The sequence below is a fragment of the Equus przewalskii genome, chromosome 6 (genome assembly GCF_037783145.1).
Source record: "Equus przewalskii isolate Varuska chromosome 6, EquPr2, whole genome shotgun sequence".
In the NCBI taxonomy this organism is placed as follows: domain Eukaryota; kingdom Metazoa; phylum Chordata; class Mammalia; order Perissodactyla; family Equidae; genus Equus; species Equus przewalskii.
The window spans coordinates 83,795,160-83,819,780 of NC_091836.1; the positions used below are offsets into that span (position 1 = coordinate 83,795,160).

General features: G+C 43.8%; 1 protein-coding gene and 1 long non-coding RNA gene across 3 annotated transcripts in view; one reads left to right on the forward strand and one right to left on the reverse strand.

The window, feature by feature from the left end:
* The window catches only part of LOC139083983 (uncharacterized), a 36,883-nt gene that overhangs the window by 9,198 nt on the left and 3,064 nt on the right, over window positions 1–24,621 (forward strand). The gene's annotated exons all lie outside the window — the stretch shown is intronic.
* On the reverse strand, window positions 16,382–24,239 carry LOC103565272 (calcitonin gene-related peptide 1-like). Of its 2 annotated transcripts, XM_070624373.1 has the most exons (5): window positions 21,217–24,239; window positions 20,133–20,227; window positions 19,238–19,363; window positions 17,102–17,211; window positions 16,382–16,536 (listed from the first exon to the last, which is right to left on the reverse strand). In XM_070624373.1, exons 1-4 carry the CDS (start codon window positions 21,301–21,303, stop codon window positions 17,127–17,129), a joined length of 393 nt encoding a protein of 130 aa, XP_070480474.1. In that variant the 5' UTR covers window positions 21,304–24,239; the 3' UTR covers window positions 16,382–16,536; window positions 17,102–17,126. The 2 variants fall into 2 exon arrangements, with proteins under 2 accessions (XP_070480474.1, XP_070480475.1); XM_070624374.1 differs by lacking the exon at window positions 17,102–17,211.

Consider the following 24,621-nt stretch of genomic DNA (forward strand, 5'->3'; position numbering starts at 1 on the left):
TCTACATAATTGGATATTTTCTTTTACAAAATGGTGTTTTGAACAGCTCCTTACACTGTCTCATTTTCCTCATAATTATTATTGTGAGAGCTGCAGAATATTCCATCCAGTTAATGTACTGCAATTTACTTCTCTCTTTTCTCTGTCCCTACTGTTGGACATTTAGGTTGTTTTCAATTTCTGCTACTTTAGAGAATGCTACAATGAAGAGCCTCATCCACAGGGGTTTGTCCTCCTTTTGAATTATCTCCTCAGTCTAAATTACAACGAATCAAATTACTGGGTCAAAGGGTGTGAACATTTTCTGGTTCTCAATGCATACTGCCGCGTTCCTCTTTTATATCCACTGTCAGAGCGTATTCATCAATTTCGCTGTGAACAATGGCGCGAGTATTATTATTACATCTTCCTTGCCAAGTTAATAGATGTGAAAACCTACTTTGTCGTTCTAATTTGAATTTTGTTACAGGCTGAACATTATCCTGTTTGCTTACTATATACATTTCGTTCTGTTTATGTCATTTGCCATTAAGCGGGCTTTTGTAATATTTATATATATTAGAATAAACTTCTAGTATGTTATACATAATCCATTTCTCTAACATTTGAGACAAATGCTTTCCTGCTCTTTTCGTTTTCACTGTGATCAGTTGGTCTTGTACAGAAATGATGTACTGATTTTTTCCTTTATAAATTCTTTCGAAGATTCAGAGTTCAAACATTATCATCTAAATAAACATATAAAAACTCTCAATTCTATTTTGTGCAGTTTATGATCCTTAAGTTATTTAATAAATTTGTAATTTTTAAATATCAATTTTGGACATAACTTGATATTTTCTCAAACTGGTGATCCATGGCAGCTTAGAGTCTATATGTGAGAGACTTAGGGAGCAATCGTGTGAAAAGAGAGGGCAGACTCCTTGTCTTGAAGCTGCATCTCTGCAGCAAGCACATTGTTTTTACTGACCTGCATGCTGTTGGGTAGCTTTATGATGGAGGTGAGGTTGAGGGCGATTATGAATAGAGAACTGCTGGAGCTCTCCTGGCCGGGACCACAGTGTGATTTTCTCGGGCCCTACACACTTTTGCCTTCATGGGCTCCTTCCACCATTGAAAAATATTAAAAATTACATTTTATAACTACTTTGTTATAAAGGTAAATATAGTCTAGGCTAGATTCATTATTATATGATCATTATTATTACGTACTTTTTTCTTACTTTAAGACACCTTAAAATTAAAACATTTTTGTGGGCCCCTAAACTGTGCCTATTGTGTCTAATGGATGAGTTAACCCTGTCCCCACCTCATAGCACTAATTAACTCTATCTTTAATCTGTCTATCTATCTATCTATCAATCAATCAATCTATTTACCTACCTATCTAATAACTGAGTTTACTTCTTGACATTTCATTCAGTTCATCAGATACATATTTCTATCTATACCAGAACCACAGTATTTTAACAATTATTGTTTTTTTAAAAATATGTTCTAGTAGTTATTAGAGTTGATCTATACCCCAGAGTTCTTATTTTTAGGTCTCTTGACCACTTATTTTTAAAGTGAACTTTAGAACCCCTCCATTTATTATAATAGAAAAACCCTATTGCATCGCATTTGTAAGTTATCTCAAAGAGATACTACATCTCTATAAAGACACAACAATTTGATATTTCATTCCAGAACGAGGATATCACGACCATGCTACAGAGAGAGAGTTCAAGGAATGGAGACGGAGGCAGGAAATATGATAAAGAGGATCCTGCACTCTGTTAGGGGGAGCTCCCGACAAGGGGTGCTCAGCGAGGCTTGGCCACAAGCTCTCATGAGTCAACATAGTCCCAGAAGTAGGCCATAAATCAGCACTGTAGGGCAAATGCTAGTTTATTCTTCAGGTTAGGGGAAAGGAAATGCCCTTGGGCAGAGACTGAAGACCATCCTTTAACCAAACTCACTTTATCCTAGTCTAGCATTCTAAAGTAACTACAGCTTGGTAGCGCTTAGTATTGTATTACTTATAAGTGGGTTTACACAAGAAATTTTGCTTTTCATCCAAGTATCCTTGAGATCAATAAAGAGTGATAGGAATAGGGAAAAGAGATCATAGGGTGGAGTCTGACTAGGATGAAGCCATTTTGGATTATCACTCATGATTGACTCAGTCCTCTCCCTTTCTTTCTTGGTTTCTTTTTTTTGCAGGGGAAGATTCACCCTGAGCTAACATCTGTTGCATATGTTCCTCCATTTTTTTATTTGATTCTTCCTCCATTCCCAAAGCTCCAGTACATAGTTGTATATAGTTGTAAGTTCTTCTGGTTCTTCTATGTGAGCAGCCACCACTGCATGGCTACTGACAGATGAGTGGTGTGGTTCTGCTCTCTGGAACTGAACCTGGGCTGCCAAAGTGGAACGTGCCAAACTTTAACTGCTAGGCCATTGGGCTGGCTCTCTCCTTTTTTTCTTACAAGAGAAATTTTATGTATCTTTATAATTTTCTAAGTTTATAATTTTCTAGTATGAGAGATAGCTATTTTAGGATAGACTTGCAAAATTCAGAAACCTTTCTCCCTAAGTCCAAGCTTTTAATGATGAAAATTAACAGCACTATCGTTCCAGTTAATGACTTACAGATGTTGTCTGCTATGAATAGACATAACTCTAATATCTAGGCCATTAGAGTAAATTGAATAACTTTAATGTAGAGAGAATTTTGATATATATCATGTTTTATAAATCAGATACAGAGGGCACACTTGGCAAGCTATTTCCCTTTATGAATCATGAAAAGGACCTCAGTCTGGGAAGGTGTCTGTGCCTCTAAGAAAAAGATGAAAGATATACAATTTGAAACTTCAAACTTTCCAAATTTCAAGGACAATGTTTTACTTGAATTGTAATGTTATGAGGCACATTGGAGCACTCTGTTGGAAAATCTACCTGTGAGTCTGTGCCTGCCCACTCCTCATACCCGGAAGTACACAGTTCCCTTTATACTTAGAGAAGCCTTCCACCTCCAAATCAAACAAATTATGACTTACAAACTCATTGGAGGACAACACATTAGTATCCAACACTGATTAATGTTGGTTAGTATATATATATCTCAACAGCAAAAAAAATCAACCAATATTTGAGGAAGCTCAGCAGACTTAAAAAGAGTGGCCAAGCCAAATAAACAGAAAAAATGTCCCTTAATGAAATAGAGAATTCAGTTTAAACTTATTCTGAACTGGTTGTGGTCCCAGATAGCAAATAGAAGTAAATGTAAATTATCTCTTGGAAATTTAAACCCAGGCCAATAAAAATTTCCATTGATTAACTACAAATGAACCAAACTAAAAATTTTTTAAAAAAATCACAAATACATGTGGAAGAAATCATCGTAAGTAAGAGTCAACAGAAATAAGAAACTGAAGAATCAGACCCACAAAGAATGAAGATACAATAATTATTGTTTTCAAAACAAACACATCCGGTGTTTTTTTTGTTTTTTTTGAGGAAGATTAGCCCTGAGCTGCCACCAATCCTCCTCCTTTTGCTGAGGGAGATTGACCTTGAGCTAACAGACCATCTCTCCAAATACAGTCCCATTGGGAGTACAGGTTCAATATACAAATTTTAGAAGCAAAAAGTGCAGCAATTAAAATTTTAAAAATCAACAGAGGGGTAAAATAGAGTAATAAAGGTAAAGACAGAATTAGTTCTCTGGAAGACAGATTTAACGAAATTCCCTAGATTCGGTAGTGTAACAAACAAATAGAAAATATATAAAAGTTAAGAAGCTTGGTGGATGAAGCAACTAGAGAGAAAAGACAGATTATTTGCAAATAAACACCAATTGAACTGACAACTGATTTCTCAACAGCAACAGTGGAAGCCAGAAGATGGTAGGATATTATTTAGCCAATTCTCTATCAATGAGCACTTGGGGTTTTTTTCCACCTTTTCATTATTATTGGAAATGCTGAAATGATATTGTATGCTTAGGTATGTCATCATGACACCATCCTAGGAGTGTAATTGTTAGATCAATGGATATGTACGTACATTTTAAACTTTGAAAGAAATTGCTAAATTTTCTTTCTAGATATTATCAATCTTTTAAATACTTGCCAGACTCAGGCTAGACCAAGTGCTGGACCCAGTCGGGTCCATATATGTATCCAAAATGCCAGACGTGATGATACTCTTTTTGACTGCTCACTCTGAGATGAGTGGGGGCTTTTGACTTTTGCAGTGACTTCAAGTAAAGGAGACCCCCAAATCTCCCACCCATACCTTTTTTCCCTACTCCTACTCAGTGAGACCCCTCATGGCAGCAGCCCCTTTCCCCTACTCATTTGACATGAGGAAGACGTTGACATAAGTTGGGACGATATAGAGGCAGAAATTAGTCACAAGCCAGGCCACATAGGGATGCTGAGTTGGGTTGTCCCCATTCTCAGGCAAACATTTCTGGTCTCCTTTCTGAGCAACTCTGAGAGCAGTCTAACAGCTTACTTGATTTTGATCAGGAAAGAAGACCATGTGGTCTTAGGTTCTCAATCAGTCAATCAGCAAAGATATATTGAGGCTTTGCTTAACGTCAGACCACTATGTAGATGATGGGGAAAACGGATGAATAAAAAACTCTTTCTTTCTTTTTTAATACATCCTCTTTGTCTCTTGGACTGTCATAACAAAATACCATAGACTAAGTGGCTTAAACAACATAAATTTATTTTCTCACAGTTTTGGAAGCAGGAAAGTCCAAGGATCAAAGTCTTAGCAGATTTGGTTCTTGGTAGGAGCTCTCTCCTTGGGTTGCAAGATGGCTGCCATCTCCTTATGTCCTCATATCACCTTTTTCATGGCTTGCTCTCAGCGGGAGAGAGAGATCTCTTTCTCTTCCTCTTATAAAACCACTAATTCCATCATGAAGATCCCACCTTCAGGACCTAATCTAACCTTAATTACTTTCCAAATTCCGCCATCCTTATCTGTCCCCACCTTGAGGCCCAGAAACATTCATGGCTAAGACTCTCACTGCCCCTGTCTCTCTAGTTCCCCAAGGAGGGGGGTGGCAATCAGCCCTTAGTGACAAGGAGAACAGACTGTAGGGGACCTGGGGAGACTTCCACCTTCCCTAGGAATGAGACAATGGCTGAAGATCAAAGCCTTTAAAGAATCAAAGAAAGTCAGAGGCCATTCCCATACAAAGTAAGTTTTCAGTATAATTCCGGGTTTTGAATGGTTTCCTCCTCAGAGTTTCATAAGGAAGAGAACTCTGCAGTTCCTGTGGGGAGTTTGTCCTTTCTTTGACTTTCATCTTTCTAGCTTCAGAGTCCGCTCTACTGTCTCATGGTGGGTCTTTGAGGGGCCCTGTGATGGCTCCCTCTGTTATAATATATCTTCAGGATTAGACAGCATCCTCTTTTCTCTCAGATTAGCAAGATGAGAGGCTAGCATAAAAATAGCTGATGGCCAGACAGGCCCCAGATCCTGTGATGGAGATAAGAGATCAGCAGGTCATGATGATAGTAGCTGAAGTGTCCAAAGACATGTGAGATGGGCAAAGATCCCAGAAACTGCAATTTACAACATATTCTGCCACCATCCCTACAGAATATGAACTAGACGAGAGTTTTAAGACCATATGGTGCCAATCCTCTCACTTTACAGAAAGGAGAGGTAAGGCCTAGTAAGGACTGGCAAAGACCACACAGGGAGGCCAAAGCACAGTAGAAATGAGAGGTCAGGATCCTGGACCCCTACGCCCCACCTTAGGTCATTCCTCTTTTTCATATATTACACTGCCACATGTTCTGGTGGTGTTGTCTGCTGAAGAATCGATGGCTGCTTGGCTCAGGGAAAAAAGGCCTCCATGTTCAAGCATGCTAATGTGGACTGTGGCTTGTTGCATATGCCTGTCCATGCTTCCCGGTCCCACCCTCCTGGGGACCTCAGAAATCTAAGCAAAGACTAGATGTGCTGAGCAAAGATGGGGCCACTTGTCCCAAAGGTCTATTCCCAAAGGCAATATGGTCTCAGCAGAGACATAGGAAGGGACAGACACTGCAGTCTCTGTTCTTGGTGCCTTATCAAGTTAGTGACTCAGCAGCTAGTGCCAGGCTCTTTGCTTGGCTAGGATGTGGGAGGATGTGATGCTCAGATCCCAGCTAAAGGAGATTGTTCTGGCAAGCATATCAGCATCTCCCTGAAAGGAGGTTTCTCATTCTGGCTCCGGAGGTGGCTTTGGTGATCATGGAATTTCATGTTCCCTCCCTAGGGATGTACACTTGCCTCCTGGTTTTGCCCTTTAAACGCTTTTTGATCTTGGCTGTTTTATAACCCTAATGTAAGGTTTAGCCAGCTCTGGTGGTCTAGAGGTTAAGATTTGGCACTCTCATCACTGCAGCCTGGGTTTGTTTCCTGGTTAGGGAATCTCACCACCCATCTGTCAGTTGTCATACTGTGGGGGTTGCATGTTGCTGTGGTGCTGAAAGCTATGCCACCAGATCCCTCTTGTTTCTTTTTCTTGCCTAATTGCTCTGGCTAAAACTTCCTGTACTATTTTTCACTCTTGTCTCGTTCCTCTTCTAAGAGGAATAGCTTTCAGGTTTTCACAAGTATGATGTTGGCTGTGAGTTTGTCATATACGGCCTTTCTTATGTTGAGATACTTTACTTTTATACCCATTTTATTGAGAGGTTTTATCATCAATGGATGTTGGATCTTGTCAAATGTTTTCTCTGCATATATTGAGATGATTGTGTGATTTTTATTCCTCATTTTGTTAATATGGGGTATAACATGGATTGATTTGTGGATGTTGAACCATCCCTGCATCCCTGGAATAAATCCCACTTGATCATACCTTATGGTACTTTTAATGTATTGTTGTATTCAATTTGCTAATATTTTGTTGAGGGTTTTTGCATCTATGTTCATCAGAGATATTGGCCTGTAATTTTCTTTTTTTTGTGTTGTCCTTGTCTGGTTTGGTATCGGGGTAATGTTGACCTCATAAAATGAGTTAAGAAGCATCCCATCCTCTTCAATTTTGGGCAATAGTTTGAGAAGGATAGAAATTAAATCTTCTTTGAATGTTTGGTAGAATCCACCAGAGAAGCTATCTGGTCCTGGACTTTTGTTTTTGAGGGTTTTGTTTTGTTTTGTTTTTGATTTTTGGTGAGGAAGACTGGCCCTGAGCTAACATCTGTTGACAATCTTCTCTTTTTTCTTGAGGAAGATTGTCCCTGAGCTAACATCTGTGCTGCTGTTCAATATCCCTCCATTTTGTATGTGGGATGCCACCCAAGCATGGCCTGATGAGCAGTGTGCAGGGGTGCACCTGGTATCAGAACCCACAAACTTTGGGCCACCAAGGTGGAGTACACGAACTTAAGCACTATGCTACCAGGCTGGCCCCCTTTTTGAGGTTTTTGATTACCGTTTCAATCTCTTTGCTTGTGATTGGTCTATTCAGATTCTCTATTTATTCTTGATTCAGTTTTGGGAAGTTGTATAATTCCAAGAATTTACCCACTTCTAGGTTATCACGTTTCTTGGTGTATAGCTTTTCATACTATTCTCTTATAATCCTTTGTATTTCTGTGGTGTCCACTGTAATTTCTCCTCTTTCATTTCTGATTTTATTTGAGTCTTCTCTCTTTTTTTCTTAGTGAGTCTGGCTAAAGGTTTGTCAATTTTGTTTGTCTTCTCGAAGAAGCAGCTCTTAGTTTCATTGATCCTTTCTATTGTTTTCTTTGTCTATTTCATTTATTTCTGCTCTGATTTTTATAATTTCCTTCCTTCTACTGATTTTGGGCTTTGTTTGCTCTTCTTTTTCTAGTTCTTTTAGGTATAGCGTAAGTTTGTTTATTTGAGATTTTTCTTGTTTCTTGAGGTAAGACTGTATTGCTATAAACTTCTCTCTTAGTACCATTTTTGCTGCATCCCATAGGTTTTAGTATGTTGTGTTTTCACTTTCATTTGTCTCCAGGTAATTTTTTTTTTAAAGATTTTATTTTTTTCCTTTTTCTCCCCAACCCCCCCCGGGTACAGTTGTATATTCTTTGTTGTGGGTCCTTCTAGTTGTGGTATGTGGGACGCTGCCTCAGCGTGGTTTGATGAGCAGTGCCATGTCCGCGCCCAGGATTCGAACCAACAAAACACTGGGCCACCTGCAGTGGAGCGCGCAAACTTAACCACTCGGCCACTGGGCCAGCCCCTGTCTCCAGGTAATTTTTGATTTCTCCTTTGATTTCTTCATTGATCCAATAGTTGTTCAGTCTCATGTTTAGTCTCTACATATTTGTGACTTTCCCAGCTTTTTTCCTGTAGTTAATTTCTAGTCTCATAGCATGGTGGTCAGAAAAGATGCTTGAGGCGTCGGCCCCAGGGCCTAGTAGTTAAAGTGCCATGCACTCTGCTTGGGTAGCCCTGGTTTGCAAGTTTGGATCCTGGGCATAGAGCTACTCCACTTGTCAGCCATCCTGTGGCAGTGACCCACATGCAAAATAGAGGAATACTGGCACAGATGTTAGCTCAGGGCTACTCTTCCTGAAGGAAAAATTTTAAAAAGATGCTTGATAAGATTTTAATCTTAAATTTATTGAGGTTTACCTTATTTCTCAGCATATGGTCTAATTGGAAAGGAAGAAGTAAAATTCTCATTGTTTGTGGATGACATGATTCCCTACATAGAAAACCCTAAAGAATCCACCAGAAAACTATTAGAAATAATTAACAACTACATTAAGTTGCAGGGTACAAAACCAACATACAAAATCACTTGCACTTCTATACACTAATAACAAACTAGCAGAAAGAAAGTCAAGAGTACAATCCCATTTACAATCATAACAAAAAGAATAAAATACTTAGGAATAAATTTAACCAAGGAGGTGAAAGACCTAAATACTGAAAACTATAAGATGTTATTGAAAGAAATCAAAGAAGACATAAAGAAATGGAAAGATATTACATGCTCATGGATTGGAAGAATAAACATAGTTAAAATATCCATATTACCTAAAGCAATCTACAGATTCAATGCAATTCCAATCATAATCTCAATGACATTCTTCACAGAAATAGAACAACAAAAGACCCTGAATAGCCAAAGCAATCCTGAGAAAAAAGAACAAAGCTGGAGGCATCGCAATCCCTGACTTCAAAATATATTACAAAACTGTAGTAATCAAAACAGCATAGTACTGACACAAAAACAGACACACAGATCAATGGAACAGAATTGAAAGCCCAGAAATGAAGCTACACATCTATGGACAGCTGTTGTGTATATATATCATAACTTCTTTATCCATTCATCAGTTGGTGGGCACTTGGGTTGCTTCCACAGCTTGCCTATTGTGAATAACACTGCAATGAATATAGGGATGCATAAATCTCTTTGAATTGTTGATTTCATGTTCTTTGGATAAATGCATAGTATTGGGATAGCTGGATCATATGGTATTTCTATTTTTAATTTTTTGAGAAATCTCCATACTGTTTTCCATAGTGGCTGCACCAGTTTGCATTCCCATCAGCAGAGTATGAGGGTTCCCTTTTCTTCACATCCTCTCCAACATTTGTTATTTCTTGTCTTGTTAATTATAGCCATTCTGATGCGTGTGAGGTGATATCTCATTGTCATTTTGATTTGTATTTCCCTAACAATTGGTGATGTAGAACATCTTTTCGTGTGCCTGTTGGCAGAGTACCTTTGGAGAATGGTAAGTAGTAGCTGTATTGGAAAAATGAATGAAGAGAAGTTGAAAATATAGGCTGGAACCATACTGTGAGAACTATTTTATGCTATGTCAAAGACTATAGACAATAGGAATTCAAGAAGTTCTTTGAGTAGAGGAGCAAAAAGATCATATCTATCTCATTTAAGTGAAGAGGGTAGACTGAAAGGGAGAAAGCCAGACCACAGCAAGAAGCCAGGAGGAAGTTATTGCAATAATCCAGGCATGAAATAAATAAGGGTTGGACTAAGGCAATGGTTGTGAGGATGCGTGTTCTTTTAAACCACTAAATGTGTGTTAATTTGTCATGCAGTAATAGATAATGAAAGATTTTAGAACCTGGAAGTGGGACCATGCTGTAACAAATACCTAGGAATATAAGAGCAGTTATGGAACCAGAGAATAGTCAGTGGCTGGAAGAGTTTTGAAAAGCGTGAATGAGGAAGTTCTAATTGTCTTGAAGACTAGTAAAAACCTGGACTTTTAGCATACTGCTGGTGAGGACTCAGAAGGAAGTGGGGAACTGTTATTGGAAACTGGGAAAGGGAAATCCCAGTTACGTAATGGCAGAAACTTAGCAAAATTGCCTCCTGTAGTTATGTGAGAAGGAGAAAATGTAAGTCATGACCTTAGATTGTATAGCTAAGGAGATTTCCAAGCAAAGTGTTGAAAGTGCCCTCGATCTCTTCTCGTCATTTATAAAGCATGGGAGAGGAGAGTGATGACTTGAGGGAGGAAGAATTTGGAATTAGGACCTAATAACTTTGAAAAATCAGCCTCTCCAGATGGCAAAAGATGCTAACATTAGGAGATTCACTGTTGGGGAATCGTGCTCTAGGGAAAAGGTGAAGGTTATTATTACATATTTTGCTAAAAGTTTGAGAAGATCAAAAGATCAGAGTTTTCAGCCACACTAGGGTTCTTTTGAGAGATTCAGGGTGGGCCTCATAGATCTTTTTAATCAAGTCAGAGGGTCTCTAGGAGACTTAAGAGCATTGTCCCTCAGCTATTTTAGCAAGAGCCAAGGATAGAGTAGGGATTATCTGAAACAATTTATGGTTGAGACTTTTGTCTAATGGAGCAAATCTCTGTGAAATCCATGGAAGACCCACAGGTACTTGAAAAAAGTTGTTTTAGCAGAAACACTGCCAGCTTAGACTAAAAGGGACAGGAAATTACAAAATCAAAGGAGATATTGGGTCCTCAACATTGTACTGGCTGGAAGTAGGCTGATAAAATCACATAGCTGCAAACGTGTTATCTTTCATGAAAACGGCAGGATGACTCTGAGGACAGAACTGAGAGCCAGGGAGGATTGTTCTCAGGCCTTGAAACCTAATCAAGAGACATTTGTCCAGTGGATTTTAGAATTACCGTGGACCAATGGTCCTTTAGTACCTTCTGTTTCCTGCCTCCTTTGAGCCAGGATGTCTATAGCTGTTATCCTATGTCTGTCCCATCATTGCATGTGGAGTTTGTTGGGGGGCTGTCTCTTTAGTTTCACAGGTCCCCAGAGGAGAGTAATTGCCCCAGGAGTTGTGCTTAATTGATTACACCCAGGAGACTCCTCTATGCCTGGAACTGATTTTGATGAAATTTTGGATATTGAGCTGATGGAATGAGACTCTTGGGAACCTTGGAGGACAGTGAATAGATTTTGCCTGTGGACAGGGCATGAATCATTGGGAATCAGAGGGTGGCCTCTGCTAGACAGAATTCTAACAGAGGCCCCAAGATTCCAGATCCCTGTGTACACCACTGCATAACCCCTTCCACTTGACTAGGGGTGGGACCTGTGAATATGGTGGATGCCACTCTCATGATTAGGTTACCTTAGATGGCAAAGTAAAGAGATTTTACATATGTAATTAAAATCCTAAACGCATTGATTATGTGTTAGTCAAAAATAAGATTATCTTGGGTGGTTTTGACTTAATTAGGTGATAGCACTTGAAAGAGAAACTGGGTCTTTTCTGAAGAGAGGTGGTCTCCTCCTGGCCTTGAAGCAGCAAGCTACCATAAATTCTGTGTATTCGGGTAAATAAATTCAGCTGACAGCCCTGTGAGCTCAGAAGAGGACACTGAGCCTCAGATGAGACTGCAGCCCAGGTCAGTGCCTTGAGTTCAGCCTTATAAGACCCTGACCAGAGGACCTAGCTAGGCAAAACCTGGATTTCTGACCCATGGAAACTGTGAGGTAATACCTAAATGTGTGGGGTCTTAAGCCACTAAGTGTGTGGTAATTTGTTACACAGCAGTATATGCATAAGACAGTTGGAACAAGGCAATGACTCTAGGATTTCAAAAGTGGGAGAAACTTTGATATCAGTCTTCTGTATTCATCTAGCAACGAGTGTAGGGATTAAGTGTTCCCTGTTCACCACGGTATCGCCTCTGTGTTAGTTGGCACCTGCCATGACACAACACCATAGACTGGGTGGCTTAAACAACAGACGTTTGTTTTCTTACAGTTCTGTAGGCTGGAAATCTGAGGTCAGGGTGCCGGAATGATCACATTCTTGTGAGGTCTCTCATCATGAAGATGGCCGCCCCTGCTCATTGTGTACTCACGTGGCAGGTAGAGAGAGTGAGAGCAAGTTCTCTGGTGACTGTTCTTACAAGAGCACTTGTACACATTCCACAAATACCATCACATGAGAGGTTAGAGCTTAAACATATGAATTTGCATGAGCTGAATTATTTGATTACTCTTGGGAATCAGCTGAGTTCAGCACCACCTCAGCTGATTCCACATGCCCTATAGACAGGCCCAGTATTCCTTGACAGCTCCCCAGCTCTGGTGTATGTGGCACTGCTTTCTGGCTTCTCTAGGGTGCTATGGAGTTGCCTTTGCATTCCAGGGTCATGTCTGGAGACCAACCTTCAAGAAACTGAAGGATGCATAGCCATAGTGATCCTGCCTGACCCGGCATTACCACTTCTCCTTTTGGACTCCTCAGTTCTGGCCCCTGGACGTTCTGCCATCTCCATAAATCTCGTCATGAGTGATCAAGGACACAGCTCTCTAGAAAAGTTGGTCTTCCTCAGTGAGGCTCTGGGATGGTATCTGGCTATCTCACAGGAGCTGTGTGTCATCCAATTGCCAACTTACAAGGTCATTTCTCTTCCAGTTTTAAATCTCTTGCCATCCTTGATGAGACTTTCAATAACTTCCTGTATCTGAATAGAAGGACTAATAGTTCTCATTGTAGAGGAGAAATAATTGACTTGACCTGTGTCCAATGACTGATGAGCTCATTCAGGCTCTTATTATTTCTTTTTTTTTTTTTTTTGAGGAAGATTAGCCCTAAGCTAACTACTGCCAGTCCTCCTCTTCTTTTGCTGAGGAAGCCTGGCCCTGAGCTAACATCCGTGCCCATCTTCCTCTACTTTATACGTGGGACGCCTGCCACAGCATGGCGTGCCAAGCCGTGCCATGTCTGCACCCAGGATTCAAACTGGCAAACCCTGGGCCACCGAGAAACAGAATGTGAGAACTTAACCACTGCGCCACCGGGCCGGCCCCTCTTATTATTTCTTACTTCCATAGTTGTTCTGTTCATCTGGCACAATCCTGTTGATTTCTAGAGAAGTGATATGATATCACATTCCCAGGAAAGTGTAGGTTAGACTATACCTCCCCTGTACCTACTCCAAGGATAGCATTTATCACAGTGGTTTCTAATTGCTTCTTTTACACATGCCACAAACACTATACCTGACACTATTTTAAGCGTAACAATGGAGAGCAAAATGGATGCAGTCCCTGTGAGAATGGAACTTTCAGTCTAAGGGGGAGTAGACATTGATCAGATATTCACACTAATAAATGTATAAACTAAAATTGAAATGGTGAGCTGAAGAAAAGGCACATCCACTCTTTGAGATCAAATAAGAAGAATTATAATCTGGCCTCGGGGGTGGTTGTCTTGTAAGGCTTCCCTGAGGAAGATCTAAAAGATGAGTAACAGTTAACTGAGAACAGGGAAGAATGTGGAAAGGCCCTGCAGCAGGAAGAATATGCAGATTCTGGCAAACTGAAAGAATGCCAGTGTAACTGGAGCTCAGAGTGGGAGAGAGCATGGTGAGAATTGTGGCTGGAGCAAAAGTCAGGTGCCACAGCATACATAGCTTGGTGGACTGTGTTTTAGGCTTTTTCACAAATGGCTAGGTTTTCTAGCCATTGTTGGCTACATTTAAGTAGGCAAGAAATCATTTATACAACTTTCCTAGATCTACAGATGAGCCAAGCTCTCCAGGAAGTCTCTAGAATCCCCCTCTTTATGGAAACAATTAATCTTATCATTGTCCTGGCAAGCCTGAGTGGGAAAGATGGGGTCCAGATTTATAGTGCTTGGCTCAGGGCCCTACCAGACACAAGGGCAAGACATTTGTTAGCTCTACCAATCACTTATGTGCAGCAGCTGCTACAAGAATATCCATAAAAGTTTCGCCCGGTGCAGAAATAACTGAGGATCCAAATAAATCTCCCAAACCCAGATACATTCTTGAGGATGAATAGATAATTGTCTCTTATGCATCCAGCTAGTGAGATGGCTCATAGAAAACCAAGTCCAGCTAGGGAATTCATAGTAAAGAAAATATGATTTACCATAAATCCCCAATAATCAACACACAGTCCTTGCTTCAGAGGTCTGGTCTCAGTCGCAGCCAATTCTCCCTGGAAAGTCTGCCCAAGAGTGAATCTCTTGAAAACTAAGTGAAGCAAGAGGGCAGAGAAAGCGAATTCTGCTCACTGTTGGAGGAATTTTCTAAGAGTCAGAATGATCCAAATATAGAATGACCTACCTTAGGAGATAGTGACATCAAAATTGCAAAAATAAGCTAGAAGACCACTTGAGGGTTGTTATAGAGGACACTCAAGTATGTGTGTTCGTCTAAATGGCCTTTAGTGTTTCTTCCCACCATGAGAATCTTAGAGGCAGAAAGCATGATGTGAAAGAGTAGCTGTGAGATGGAAAACAATGAGAACTCAGAGAGAGAAAGAGAGTGTTGGTAAAAAGCTCTCAATAATGAGGAAGAACAGAAGGATCTGATTTTGTTTGGAATGGGAGCAGCTTGTGCCAGTGCACCTAATCCGATCTGGGCTTGGGAACTGCGGGGAGGAGATCTGACAGTGCATCCTTTCTGGGAGCTGTGGCTTCCAGCTTGAACTCAGGTCTGCATATCTAGCCAACTTCCTTGAATGTGCTTTCCAGATTTTGAGATCGAACTGGAGTTATTATGGTTTGGATGGATGTTAGTTGTCTATCACTGAGTAGCAAATTACCTAAAAACTTAGCAGCTCAGAAGAACCAATATTTATTATGTCACACAGATTCTGAGGGTAGGCTCTGTGGGAGACGCTCAGCTGGGTGGTTCTGGCTCAGGGTGTCTCTTGAGGTTGCAGCACAGCTCTCAGCTGGGTCTGCACTCATCTCCAGGCTCAACTGGGGCTGGAGAATCCACTTCTAACTTCACTCATTTGGTTACTAACAGGCCTTCATTTCTTGCTGGCTGTTGGCCAGACACCTCCATTTCTTGACACGTGGTCCCCTCCATAGCCAGCTCGAGTGCCTCACTTCATGTCATCTGGTTTCCAAAAGGAAGTGATTCAAAAGGGAGAGAAATGTGAGTGAGTGAAATAGTGTTCAAAGAGGAAGCAGAACTAATATCTAGAATAGATTAAGATCTCCTGTACTGAATAATAAGAAGATAATGTGCTCAATTAAAATTGGCAAAATAGTTGAACAGGAACTTCACAAAAGAAGACAAACAAAAGGCCAATAAGCACATGAGTACATACTCATGTATCAGTAGTCATTAGGGAAATAAAAAAACCCACAATGAGATATTGTTATGGAGTCATAAAAGTGGCTAAAAATTAAAAGACTGAAAATACTAAGCATTGGCTATGATGTATGGAGCAAGCTGAACGATCACAATACACTTCTGCTAGCGTAAAATGGCAGAGCCATTTATAAATTGGCATAGTCAGTTTAGTTATACAGACACTCACCATACAATTTCTAGCTATTTATCCAAGAGAAATGACTTCAGCTGTTCACAGAAATACTTGTACGTGAAGGTTCATAAGAATGTCATATGGAATAACCAAAACTATGTTCATTCAACAAATTTTGGCATACAATGGAATATTACTTAACTCTTTCTCCCCAATTCTTGAGAATTAACACCTAATTAATTCCCCAAATAATGATATACGGATATATGCAACAATATAAATAAATCACCCAAACATTATGCCGAGTGAAAGAATTTAGATAAAAGAGTACGTACCATCTATCTACGGAAAAATGAATCCACAGTGATAGAAATCACATCAGTGATTGTGTGAGGCAGGGGTCTGGGGGATATTGACCTCAAAGTGGCATGAGGAACATTCTGGGATGTTGGAAATATTCTGTACCTTTTATTGTGGTGATGGTCACGTAGGTTTTATGATACACTTTTCGTAAAACTCATGGAAATATAATTCATATGCATAATTTTATATTATATAATCAACGAGCTGGTTTATGGGGCCCAGATTTGCTACCAGATAAACCGATGAGACATGCTATCATAAATATTGATGACAAATCCAATATAAAAAGATGCACACTAGACAACTGCCATGAGTTTATTCTGCATTTAGATCTAGTTTATTTCAAACCAAAAAGAGTGATTTCAATATCTAGAAGTGTGCACATAGGTGTGTCTTCCATGCTCCTTGTCCTACACATTTCTTTCACTAAAAATTAAAGGAAGTAGAGTTCAGTTTCATGGTGATCTAGGAGAAAAAAAATAACAGATATAATGTAATTACTTATGAATCATGAGCTTCTTGTCACATATTATCTCATTTATTCTTTATATTAATGCTAGCAGGTGAATACTATTGCTACCTTCAATTTACAGATGGGGAAACTGAGGCTCAAATAGAGTGTCTGGCCCATGGTCATATAGCTAGTAGAGGGCAAACACAGTACTTGGACCCAAGCGTATGCTCTGAATTCAGGTGTACACGACACTGTAGTATATACTCCAAAAGGACAGTGTCATTGCCTTTCAGACTCAAATGATAGAATAGTCACAACTATAACTGAGGGAACAGTATTCTAAATAAACAGGACCTATATTTCCTGGCAGATGATCTCAGTGTCCCAGGGAGACACTAGAAAAACAGAAATGAACCCAAATTCTAGGGATTTCAGCTATTGGGACTCTGTTCTTTCTCCAGACACCAGAGTGGGCACCTTCCCCTGTCGCTTTTTGCTCTTGTGGACCCAGGGAGGGTTAGAGTGTGGACAGCACCCCAGCAGTACCCAGCCATCCAACAGTACAAGGGCAGTCACCTTCTTCCTGAAGCCATTTCATTGCTCAGGCCTGAAGGTCCCTGCGGCGATGGCCAGAGGGTTTAGGGGCCACGTTGGTGGGCACAAAGTTGCTCTTCTCCTCAGTTAAGCTGATTTGCAGAAAAGAGAAAAAGAGGCCTGTCAGTAAGAGCCTGGGGGCAGAAGCCTGACCTATGGAATCTTCATGGTCAAATTACTGCTCTGAGAGGCACCAATGAATCTTAAGAATTTTCTCCTAAACACAGTTATCACAGAAGAAAATCATTGGCCAATAGGAAAAATGCCATGATCACTCTCCATAGACATTCCCAGAGGTGTCAGAAAGCCCAGAGATGATGCTGGGTAACTGTCGATGGGACACAGAGCTGTAACAGTCAATCTTTCCTGTATAAATAAATCAACCAGGCTTACATGACTGGAGAGAATTACGGGGCCGCACCCAAGCCCATTCTTAAGGACTGTCTAGAAGCTACATCCCATTCTCAGGTACCAAGTAGTCCTTCTTAAGAAAAGGAAAATTCCCCTGCCTTAACTGGAAGAGGAGGAGAGTTGGCAGCATCACGTCATGGAGGTGCTTACCTTCTCCTCAGGGCTCCTGTTCTTGCTACTTGAGGTTGGTCACAGGGACCACCCAGCATGCCCTGAGTCCAGCTACCTGGAGCTAAGGCTACTTCTAAGACAGGTGTCCCTGAATCCATGAAGCTGGGATCTGGGCCACAGAATAACCACCACGATTCGGTCTTTTTAGAAATATACTTCATTTCCCCAATGACAAGCACATTCAGAAGCTGGAGTGAGAAGCTCTGCTATGAAATTCTCAGGGACTCACAGGGCTGCCCTCTCTCTCTCTGATCTCTTCCTGGGTGATTCTCTTCTGGTCTGTAGGTCCTGCTCTCTCTCCTCCCATCTGAGCTTCCAGACATCGACTGCCACAAAGAAAGCCACTGATACCAGCCCGAAGAACAAGCAGAGAGATCCATACACATCAAGTTATAGGAAGGAAGCAAGAAAGAGAACTAGAAAGGAGAGGGAGGGGCTTAGTAGGCATCCTGGGACGTGCCAATGGGAGGTCCGTGGTCTCCCTCCAAGCCTCTGACCATGACCCTATTCTTGCCCCACATTCCAAGCCCAATTGTAGTTTATGGAAACATGAGACTTGTTGAGGTCCTGTGGGTATGTGCCCAGCACGTAGGTACTCAGATTACTGCACCGCTTAGCTCTGGGGCTATCCAGGCTGCAGGGAAAAGACATGCCAGGTGGTACCATGCACTGGCTCTGCTGCTGTGGCTGTCACACGGAAGGTTAGAGTAGAAGTCACTTGGAGCCTCGCAGGAGGGCCAGGGAGGAGGGCAGCTCACACCTCGTCCATTAGGAGAACTCAGAGGTTCACTGAGCCAGAGCAGGCTCAGTGGGGAAGGGCTGTGGTGGAGAAGCTGGGACCTTGTCTGGCATTCCACATGCTGCGCAGTCCTTCATGCTCTGCAGAGAGGGTCTCAGGGGGATGCAGGGGCAACACGTGCCTCTGTCGGGGCAGTGCTGGGCCCAGACCAGGGACAGGTGTGTCTCCAAGCTCAGGGTGCACGGGGAGAAGGGGCCGGGAAGGGTGTCTGGCTCCTGACATCATTCACATCTCCGTGGATCCTACACATCCCAAGACCCCAGACCTACCTCCAACACTGCTCCACCTGAGCCCACCCTCTGCAAGGCCTTTGGCTTCACCTTGCAAATGTGCAATGAAGGCGCCTTGCAGGTGAGAGAGAATATTGTATGCAGGTTAACAAGGTGGAGCCAAATTTCCAGAATCTCCTGAGATATATAGGGTCCATCTGCTGGGGTCACACTTACCATTCCTAACTCCTGCAGGGCTGGGAAGTCTCCTCAGTAATGCCAGACCAGTGTCCAGAGAGAGGGATTCCACACCGTCCCCAACCGCTTTCAGAAATGGATCTTTTTACATGTGATCTAGCCACAGTCTCTCCACCTGACCTGTCTTCAGTGGAGCCTGAGAACAGCGGGGCCCCAGGTCGGGGTGAACTGACAGCCTGCTGGCCTCCTGTCCGGCTGGGTTCTCTCCTCCTTCTTGGGCCTGACAGGAGGGAGGGGGTGCCCTGTGCTGGGTGGGGTGGGGAGTCTCACCTGTAGCTCTCTGTCTCCTGCTGCAGTGCCTTCAACTGCATATATTCCTTCACCAGACCAGCCAGTAGGAGTTGTGTTTCCTCTTCAGCAAGTATAGTAGGGTCTGGGAGGCTCTCCAACATATCCCTGGGGAGGGGAGGCAAACCCAGTACAGGCTCAGAGCCCCCGCCTGCCCCCTCCCCGGGAGAAGCAGCCAGGCTTCCTGGTTTCTGCACCTTCTCCTGAGAACGTGGCCACCCAACTCCCAGTGCACAGGGCATGAGGCCAGCGTCCTTCCAAAACGCTCCTTCACCAGGAGCCCGGCACTGCGGTGGCCTTGAAGAAGTGGTTTGCTAAAACTGGATCATACGGGCTTGTGAAAACTGGATGGTTAGATTTTCAGGAATTTTATGAGCTTAGTGTTAAACATAGCCATTATTAAGAATTAAATGATAAAACTTACAATTACAGTTTGAATGTGGAAAAGGTTTAAGTTCAATAAATATAATTTGTATGAGGGTGACTTAGATTAATAGATCACATATCAGATTTAATAACAACAGGTTTATATGCAGAGTAGTTAGCAGATTAGGATGCAATTCACTTCTCAAATTATGGTTGAATTAGATAAATAAGTCTGCTACAGATACGTATGTTTGGTAGAAAGCAATGAAAACCTTCTGCGAGGCTCGATGAGCTATATGAATTTTACAACAAAGAGTATTGTATATCTTATTTCTATTTGTAAATTACATGTGACACATCTTTATATCTTAAAAAGTTTATAATAAACTTCTATGCAGGTTTATATACATATATTTCCGCCTGACATCTGGTTGTTAAACAGTCAGAGCATGAAATTGTTTGATCCCAAGGGAAGTGGGAGGGGAGTGTGCTTCTGGCAGGGCTGTCTTACCCCAATGACGCTGCCTGGAGGATGCCCGCCTGGTACAGGACCAAGATGCTGACAGGCAGAAAGGCGGAGAACTTCCAGAAGCCCATGACACCTCTCTGCAAGGGAAGAACGACACCACTTTCAGCAGTCAAAAGTTTTGTGAGCCCACAGACCTGGGCTCTGGTCCTGCCTCTGCCTCTAACTCCCTGGCTTCCTGGCTTCAAGCTGGTCATGTCATTTCCGTTCACTATTGTTTCCTTGTCAGTGACTCCTGGGTGGGTCTGGTGAGCATGTAGCATGCGTTGGTCAACAAAGCTAGAGTAGTGAGCCCAGAGTGAAATTGGGTGGGGAAGGTAAGCTCCATCTCCCCACACCCCACCGTAACGACTCTCACACCTGTTGGTCAGGTCTCTGTTGAGGACAGTCTCAAAGGACCTTGTCACAACAGCTTTTCCATAATGCCACCCAGTTGTGCTCCTTGTGTGGGGCTTTTGCTCACATCCTGGGGTGTGTGGGGGAAGATACCTAGTGAGGGAACATCTCTGAGGTTGGAATCTCTGAGAAACTGAAGAGCCAAATTCTACTGCTCAGCCGCTCTGCACTTTGGCATAGAGTACCCTGTAAGAACCAAGCTGAGAGAGTGTTAAATTCAGACCCAGGACTCAAACTGGGGAAAAAAGCTCCCAAAACACAGTGTTCTGGCTCAGGTTGGTAACTGATTTCTGGGGGACTGCTAGGAACTAGATGTGATTCATGAGTGCTCGATTTGCCGAAGCTGCTCCTGCCTCCTGCTCTGCGCGCTGTGCTTGGGGAGCTCAAGCATCCCAAGATTGGCCTAAGCATGTGCAGCAAGAAACTGAGACTGGAGCCCACCTCAGCATGGGAAGAGTGGAGCAGGGAGTCCCCGAACTGAGACTGTCCAGTGTTACCTGGGGCAGCGACCTGGAATGAATCGGGGACTAGTAGAGATTCTGTGATGAAGAGATCCAGACAGAAGCGGACAGAGACTCTGAGACAGGCAAGGAGATCAGCCAAGAGAGAGACTAATGGAGACAGAGGGAGAGAGAAATAGGAGTACAAGGTAAGCAGGAAATTCAGGGCTCACCTGGCAGCAGGTAGCTTGGAGCAGAGATAGTGGCAGCGGCAGCAGCGTTGGCCTCAGGCGATGGGTACTGTGAAGAGTCAGTGACATTTGAGCCTAGCAGTGGCTCTGATGCCTCCCAGCACCAGTGTCTGCTCTTATTCCTGCAGCTCCAGGTCTGGGGTGGTCCAGGAATTCTGGGCAGCCAATGAGGGGAAGGATCTTGTGCCCTGATGAATTGTGTCACCGTTTGCGTCAGAACCTGGAGCATCCAGCAGGACCATCCTACTTGTATCTGCGTTGAGGTCATTGATGGAAGGGGGAGGGGTGGTGACCAAGGAGAAACTCTTAAAGTGAGCAGGAATTTGAGGACAGTTTGTCCTCATGGTAAATTTCACCTGTTCAGTTCCGTTGATTTTCAACACAAGCCCCAGTCCATCCCCAGCTTTGAGGTCTTTTTTTGTCAGAGTCTAGGACTGTAGGGACTCTTGGCTTCCCCAAACTCCCGCTGGACCCCTGTCCATGGAGAGTTGGAGGGTTAAGGTGCAGTGGGGTTCATTCTGGGCCCAGGCAGGATGTCTGATTCAGGGAGGGGGAATCACCCACAGAGGAGCAGGGCTCCTGGGAAGCAAGAGATGGAGGCGAGAGTGAGAACTTTGTCAGACCTGAACTCAGTTCCAGCTGCACCAATTCTAGGCAGCAGGATCATGGCAAGTAACTTGTCAGTGCTTCAAGTACTCATCTTTGAAATGGGGCCCCAACTTGAAGGAATGCTGTGATTAGCAGCCATCTGGCTGGCTCCCAGCTCGACAGGGATCTGGAAGAGCTTCCTGGCCCACATAGGGGACTCTGTAAGATCTCCTTCCATACCTTCCGAACGCCCACCTTGTGTGGCTGACTGGACTCCTGCTGGGTGGTCCTACATGTGGCTAGGGAGGGTGTTATGCCTGGCTGGGTCTCAGTGGGGAGGTGTAAGGAACAGATGCTTCCCGAGACTCCAAGCCTGCTCTAGCATCTGCTTTTCCACCTCGCCATCCGTCACCTCTCGCTCCTCCGCCCATCTGAACCATTTGCCCAGTAGCCCCAGCTTCCGGCTGCTCTTTGCCAACTTAGGCCTGCAGTTTCAGCCCTGCACTGCATGCCCCGCACTTGAGTCCTTCACTAGAGAACAGGGTGGGCTTGACGCTGCTGAAGAGTCCCTGTGGAGACTAACGCTCACACTCACTTCCACACACACAGACTCATTACTGTGTTAAACATGCGCCCACGCCCCAAAGCACAGACATTCTCAAAACGACACTGGCGCGGACATCCACTTGGGTTCACTTTCAATTGCGTCCCAAGTGTGCCTGCGAGTCTCTTGTGGGATGGCATGCACACACTGGCATGATGATGACCCGCTCGCACCGTACCTGCACTCGCTCTCGAGAATAAGCGTGCTCCACAATATCAAATTATGCACAACCTCGACCCTCTAACCCCCTGCTCAACAGGGTTTCAGGACCCCTCTGCCAGAGCTTTCTGCTACAAGCCTGCCTGGAAGGTCTGAGGTCCTACTTGCCGCCCTCAGCGGGTGGAGTGCGGGGAGAGGAGCTTCCCACTGTCCACGCAGCTCCGGGTCTGAGCGCGCACCCGCAATCCGCGGCAGGCTGTACAGATCCTCCCAGCGCCGCAAGCACAGCTACGGCATCGGGAATGGGGGTGGGGAGGGTAGGCAAGAACGCCAGCTGGGTGGTTGTCTCAAACAAAGCAGAAACTAGCCCCGGGGATGCCGTAAGTGAGCTGAGCCACCGGTCCGCACTCCAGTCCTCAGTCCCCAGGAGACACAGCATTTCCTAGGACACACCTGCCTCGCGGCACATCTCTTCCCATTCCACTTGGTGGCCTCTATGCTCGGGGACACCTAACTTCCAAGGTGCCCTTATTCCACTTTCCTCCTTCTTAACTCCCGGGACGGCACTGCCTCAAGGGAATAAGAGCTCGGGGCAGGGGAACTGGGTGTCTGAAACTCGCTCTCCGCAGGGCAGACAGGCAGGGCGGCCGGGGAACCCGGGAGTGGAAGGGCTGGTGGGTAGGACGCAGGTGCGCGTCAGGCACGGAGCCGGGAAAGCGAGCGGAGCAAGGGACAGGGCTCAGGATGGCGGATCCTGGGCTCGGTGCGTCCTGGAGCCTAGAATCAGGCAGCCGCCGCTGAGAGCCAGTCCGGGCTTCGGGGCTCAGCAGTTTGGGTCCTGAGCCCTGACCTAGGCTTTCCGTGCGGAGCTGCAAGGCCGAATTGGCAAAGGCAGCATAGGGGACACTGTGCGGCAGGAGGTTGGGCTCTGCCGCTCGAGGCTGCTGTAGGGGAGTCTTTGCTCTCAGGTGCCAAATGCTTTCGCGGAAATGACTTCCACTTCCGATACCTGAGATTTCTAACACATGAACCTTCTCAAATCACTAGTAAGCATGTGTTCGTGAGATTGCATTTTCCTAAGGAGAGAAGCATAGCATTCACCAGTGGAATGGTGACTGCAAAATGGTTAAGAAACGACTACTCTAGAAGCCGATTTCGTGGCCATGTCCGTGTGAGGGCTCAGAACTCTAGCCCTGGAGGCCACGTGTGCCTTCAGCCTTCTTGCCAACATTCACTCCTCACTCGGAAATCTTTGGTAGCTACCAACTGGGCTGGCGGTGTGGGGGAAGGAATCAGGTTCTGCACCCTTCTAGAAGGTGCTAGGGTAGCCGCCAGCAGTTTCAGACTTTCCTTTCAAGGTCAGTGTCTTCAGTTAGGGAGGGACTGGTACTAACTCACCCCTCAAGCCCGCCTTGAACTTGCAAGAAGTGCCTGGTGCTGAGCTGGGGGCCGAGGTTTAAAAAAACAGTCCTTTACTTTGGCACTTGGCACCATGTCTGGCACCCTGGCAGGCACTCAGCCTATGTTTGTTGAATGAATAGAACCAATTCATTCCAGCAAGTTCACCATCCAGTCTCACCGCTGTTACAGGGCTCTAATCCCAGCCTGCAGAAAATCCGGACCTTGTTAGGTAGAGCAGCGTCGTGCCTGGATTCTGAAATTGTGAGCACAAACATTTCAGTCAGACTCCTCCCATTTCATTTGGCACACACAGTAGGTTTCCTGATAGACGTTTCCAGGATTGAGACAGAGGAATACGGGTTATCCCAAGGATTCTTCCTAAAATCTAGGGTCTCCTAGTGTAAAATATAAAACCACTCTCTTCTGAGCCCACCCCTGATTTACAAGTGGACTCATGGACGTCCAGACCCTCGCTGGCGCAGACTGCATAGATTGCATCCAGCTTTCCCTGAAACTTCTCTGAACTTCAGCCCTAGACAGCTTGATCTAACGAAAGCTGCCAAGGAAAATACTGATTTTAAAATAGTCACCTGACTATTTGGCCCTTGATTTAATGATCTTATTTCATAGCTTTT